Source organism: Apus apus, chromosome 2 (genome assembly GCF_020740795.1).
Source record: "Apus apus isolate bApuApu2 chromosome 2, bApuApu2.pri.cur, whole genome shotgun sequence".
Taxonomy (NCBI): Eukaryota; Metazoa; Chordata; class Aves; order Apodiformes; family Apodidae; genus Apus; species Apus apus.
The window spans coordinates 36523120-36529119 of NC_067283.1; the positions used below are offsets into that span (position 1 = coordinate 36523120).

Here is a 6000-nt window from a genome sequence, read left to right on the forward strand (position 1 = left end):
AAGCTAAACCTAGTCATTATGTTCAGAGCAGTACTTTAAAAATTTTGAACATGTCATTACTGGTGATCTATTCTATGTAAAAAGTTTCAGAAACATGGCCTACTGTTTATTACCTTATTTTTAATTTGTTCTTTCTTTGCCTTCTTCTCTCATCTTGTAGAATGGAACGATTGTCCATGTCCTTTCTGGCAAATGCATAGAGGCAGCAAAGAATGAAGATGAGAAGTACTTGGTTTTGTGTGTATGTGACAACAATGCAAACCAGGTGTGGCAATTTGAACATTCCCGTGAGCTACATCAGAGATGACTGACAGGTCTCGGTGGAGGTCAAGACTCCAAAATTTAACATTACTTCTCTTTAGGATTTAAATACATTTCCTGCTTGGACAAGAAAGATGTGTTTGCTGTAGCATGCAGGGAAGTTAGGAAGGTCACTCCTTTGAAAACCTGACTCAAATAGTTGCCACCAGTTCCTGGCTTGTTCAGCTTTAGCTAAAATTTTTGTTTATTCTGTGAAGTATGGAATAAAGACACTGTGAGCATCAATGGATTCTCAACTCTGCTATTGCAGAAGGCAGCTAAGTTTGCCCTTTGAAGGAAACATGGAAAATTGGCTGCCAGACAGCTTGTCTTTAGCATATTCTGTGACTTCTGAGGATACAGGAAAATGAATGTTTGTGAAACCTTTGAAACCGTAAGAGGAAGCCAGCCAAACCAGGATAAAAGTTTAGCCTTGTTTTACAGTGCACTCAACTCATAAAACAAAGTAGGTTTTGTATTCATAAAAGTAGTAGATGTTTTCACGTGTTACAGCTAGATTTTGTTTTTCCAACTAGCCCGAGCCAACTTTCTACCCTCTATGAGATTGCACAGAGCATAAATTAGCACTTAATTAGGCACTAACTGCTCTAATGGACTTGGAATCCCAACAGTCCTCAGCATTTGGCACACCTTTCCTAAAATCCTTCATCCACAGTCTCATTTGGGTGGGTGAATGCATCTGAAATATTAACAACTTTTTTGTTTGTTTTAATTAAATTTAAGAGCAACTCTTCAGGAAACTTTTGTGGAATATGGAAGAAAATTGAACTAGATTAGAAGGAAGACTAACAACTTCCCTGCTTATTTGGAAATGGGAAGTATCAGTGCCATCCAATTGCTCTTATAAAGCTATGGGATGAACTTACTATTATTCCAGTGACAAAAGTGCTGGCTGAAAACAGCAAATGAAGGAAAACAGCAGGTTCCAACAGTGGCCACCTAGGAGGAACATACTGATGCCTACTTCCACTTGCTTGCATCCTGCATTAAGTCTTTCATACAGGGAAAGTGAGTCTTTCACACAAGTCTCAGCCAAGATCTTGTAGATTCTTGCTGTCGTGGGTCTCTGAGCTGATCCTCAAAAGGCAATCGCATACAAAACTTTCTGAATTTACTTCTTCTGCAGAGCCTGAATCCCTGCTGTCCTCCTGTCTTTCAACTAAGTGAGTGAGAGCTGATGTTAGGTGGTGAGAATGGTCTCATACAGTATGCACTAGCAAAGCAAACTTCTATCAGTATTTTGTTTGGCACTTTCAATTTTGAAGTTAAAACCAATAATGATCATACTTTCCAAGAGCCTGCTGAGACAGAACAAAGTTTTGGGAGTCTTCCCACATCAGCACCATGCCTGATTTATTGTATAAAACAGTCATAACCAAATGTATTTATTAAAGGGGGAGGGTATCATCAATGAAACTTGATTTGTTTTTAAGATTTTTTTCAAGAGACAGAAAATGCTTTTGGTTTTTTTTAAATAAATGTACTACATATTGTTTGAACTTCAGAGAAAGGAAGGAATAACAGAATATTCTGCTCAGACCCTGCCAGTCACCTGCTCTTGTTAATCATGATAAATCAGTTTCAAGCCTATGAAATTGGTTACAACAGAGGACCAGAATAGCATTCTGGGTTGTGTTGTCCTAGACATTTCCCACTGGGGTCTCTGCTTTGCATGCTATATATTCCACACGATGTTCAGGCATCACTCTAATCACCCTAATTACCACTTACATTTTCTTTGCTGGCATCATATTCTAATACCATTTGCTCCTGTGTCATTTATTTAAAACTTCCTGTGACATTCTTGAAAATGCTTCATCTTTCAGCTGAAAGGATAGCAGCAGCTTCTTCCAGAACACCAAGTGATCCCTGATCATTGCCCAAATCTATGTTGAGAAAAGAGAATTTGTAAAATTGCATCAAAGCTGAGTGAAATGCTGTTTTAATTACACGTGATTTTTTTATTTTATATTGTAAGTATGCCAGATTTTTAAATTATGTATTATTTATTATATTTTGGACTCAACACTGGGAATATCATTCCTTCAGCATTTAGCTTAATGTTAAAAAATGTGTATAGAAATACAATAACTGATCACAAGTAGGATTCATCACAAAGAAGAATGAAAATATTTTTGGTTTAGAGAGGAAATATTTGGAAGTAAACTGACGAGATGTGGACATCCTCATCTTACACTGCTTTTTAACATAGTGATAAGAACCTATGAAATAAGGTTTGCTGTAGATGTAAGTACAATAGAAAAATAGGTTACATGATGCCTCTTCCAACAATAAAAATATATGGTTCAGTAACATTTAGAAGATTATTGTTATTATACTTGTTGCTTTTAGTGATATTGTAAATATGTTTGGTTTCCAAGGGAATTCAAGTCCACAGCACAGACAAGAAGGGAGCTGCAGTGTGGTCTAGGTATGGGGACAGCCAAGGGACACAGATTATGGGTCATACCATGGAGCATACTTCCCTCTAACATAAAAATAACTTGTTATTACACAGGAAATCCAAAAGGAAAATATCTATCCCCTGTTTTTCCTAGTTTATTTCCTGTACACCTTTAAATGGATTGGTTGGTTGTATTAATGCTTTTTCCCCATTGGGGTCATATATACTTTGTCCCTGAGGTTAGACCATCAGCCATTCTCATGTAGCTTGTACAGGGGGCTCAACAAAGGGTCTCTGCTAAGGGTCCTGGTGTGTGTTCCTCATTTTTGTGCATTTTGCACACAACAGAGATGCTTTGAGCATCACAAAATATGGGATTACTTTTAGCTCTGTATTTAGACAGGGACAACATTTCAGGTTCCTCTAATACCCACTGACAGGCGAGAAATTTAAGAACAAAATGTTTCAGGCAAGAATGGAGAATCAGTTTGAACTTTGAAGGCCTCCAAAGTAGAGCCTCGGGCAAGAGTGAAGGAATTCCAGCATAACACAAGTAAACATCTTACAGTCCAACTCCACCTGCTTCTTTGAATTTGGCAACCCAGGCATAATGAATGCTCTCAGCCAAACCCACCCATGAAGCTGAGATAAAAGGTCAGATTCAAGAAGAGGTCACCTTGCGGTTGACAATTCTCTAAAGAGACTGGTTTATTCCTCTTCCAGCTGACTGGAAATTGAAAAATGGAAAGGTTTGAAGTATTATTCAACTTACTTTTAAACCTAGACCAAACTGACACAGATGGTAGTGGCGTAGTTTGGGGGTTGTTTTATTATATGAGGTGTCATCACTATCGCTGAGAAACAGAATGACAGCATTTTTCTCCAGGTGTGAACCTGAAGTTTGAACAGGGGGAAGGTTCAAAGCAATGTTTATGATTAATCCTGTAGCACAGAAATGTTCAGGGTATCTCTCAGTCCACATGTGAGTACCTCCAGGTCCTTCGTTACGAGGCACTGATTGAGCTGTGATACTGTCTGCTTACCAAAATACAACAGCTTCCATGACAGATTTCCCTGGGAAGGAACAGGGCAATTCTGAGGCAACCAAGACAAGAACAGTAACAGCTTAGATTTTCATAACAGCTGGAAGGTGACATGTGAGAGAGAGCTTGCAGATTCTGCCCTTGTATCTCATTTTATCTCCAGCAGTTTGATTCAAATTATAGACATGTTGGAAGAGAGTAAAAAAGGAGTGTTTTGCAAATATTGGTAAATTCTTGGCTCGTGTTTTTCAGCTATGCAAACCGCACACTTCTGCCCTGAATAAAGTATATCAGTGCACAGTGACATGTTGTCTTTTTATTGCTCTGTTGTGATACGATTGGCTAATGCCTCTTTTTCCTCATGCTTCAGAATATTCCCAATGGAATAAGTACTGAAATTTTCCAAAACGTCTCCGTATTACTTTGAAGATGTGAAGTTTAATATTAGTAGCTTTAAAAAACATGCATTATATAAAAACACTATAATATTTTTAAACAATCTGAACTATTTTGTGCTATTATTCAAATGACTGCTACCACAAATCTCCATTCTTTGCCATATATTTATTAGTGTCTCAGTCTTACAGACTGATAAAAAATAATCTGATAATGTCAGTTATGTTGTTATAGGCATAAGTGAGCTTTAAGGGATTACATCCTTTGGTATTATGTTTTTCACAGTATATTTTCCTAACTTCTTAAGTTAATACCCTATTAGGTGAAAACTGTTTTGTTGGAGGTTTTTTGCAGCCTTTTAAAAATCCTTTAATGTGACATTTACATGAAAAAAATTAATCACAGATAGGAAAGAAAATCAACGTGTACTTTGATTCATCAGGCATTTAAAGATTTTGAACATCAGATATTTATACCTGAGTACCAGCCACAGGGAGGCTGCTTCAAACACAGAGTACTCTGACAACCACTTTTTTTACGTATGGTTTGGGATTGCTCAACAAACCAGAAGTGGTGAAAAGCTGTAAGCAAAAGCCAAAGCAACATCTTTAATGCAAAACAGTCCTGTGAAGAAGACAGTTTATCACATTAGCCTCTTCCTCTTTTTTCTGTCCATTTATTAGCACATACTGCCTGCTTTGCCTGATTTAGAAATCAAGAGCCAAGCAGTGAACAAAGAGGGAGTTTCATAACCAGAACATTTCAAGTAGGCAGATGCATAAAACTCATCACGTCGATTAAAAATAAGCCTTGCAATAAAATTCTCATCGGCCAAGTTGTCTAAAACGGTGTCTTTTTGTCTTCGTATCCAATTTGTGTGTGTGTCATACCCATCAAAAACTCATCATCTGTGGTGCCAAGAGCTGTTTTAACTTAAACATCAATCACCAAAGTACACAGCCTGGAAGACGGCCCACAGACAGTGGCAAGAGCTGCTTCTTCAGAGGGCAATTGGCTGTTGATTCCTTTATTTGTGGAAGCAAAGGAAATACTAATTTCCCAGTGCAACAAATCGCTGTCAGTCCAAGGTGTCTGCGTAGATACGCACACGTACAACCTCAGGAACAGAGCCTGGTGCTGATGCTAAGGAAATAACTTCTAGTTTTACATAAACAATGAACGATTTCAGCTCCAATTCCTGCTGTTGGAACCACCTCCTGCGTGCAGCTCGTGACAGCACTCTCAAGATTCCCTGGTGCCAAGAACAACTCTTAAATCAGTGGTGACAGGGAAGGGCAGAACAAAACAGGTCTCGACACTGACAGCTTGATAAGCAAAATTAGTACAATGAGACCATAATTTGCTAATTACAAGACAATGGCTAACTTTTCTGGAAAAGATGGTCTTTTGTACATGTCTTCAACACTGGATATTGTAATGTGATGCTCCAGCTTGGCAGACAGTGGTAATTCCATTTTGCAGAATTTTGAAGGTTTCTGAGTTTGCTTTGTTTCCACTGTGGAACAAGACCCAGAGTTTCCTTTAATCTCCAAAACAGAGCTGGGATTCTCACTGGAGGCATGATACCAAAGGGCTGCCCATGGCAAAGTGCTGGGCTCCACTTCCTTGTTGCTCCATCATGAGAAAGAATGTTTTCCTTCTGGGATGTCCTGCTTTCAGCAAACTGGCAAAGTTTAATTAAAAAAATGTTTCTATGGAATTTTCTTTGCCAGCTCTAATGGATGGAAGTGTTTATAAAAATTACATGCTAGCAAAGACTGCAAATTCAGCAGAATGAGGAAAATCAATATTCAATTTTTAATAGAGAGAAAGAAT

The 6000-nt window shown here is 38.1% G+C and overlaps 1 protein-coding gene across 5 annotated transcripts in view; it reads left to right on the plus strand.

Moving 5' to 3' along the window:
- GALNT15 (polypeptide N-acetylgalactosaminyltransferase 15) overlaps positions 1 to 4066 on the plus strand; it is a 29137-nt gene extending 25071 nt beyond the window's left edge. For all 5 annotated transcript variants that reach the window (XM_051611219.1, XM_051611220.1, XM_051611222.1 and 2 more), the window contains one exon: positions 161 to 4066. In XM_051611219.1, coding sequence (XP_051467179.1) covers positions 161 to 307 — 147 coding nt within the window. In that variant the 3' untranslated portion in view covers positions 308 to 4066. The remainder of the gene's footprint in view (positions 1 to 160) is intronic.
- The last annotated feature ends 1934 nt before the right edge of the window (positions 4067 to 6000 follow it).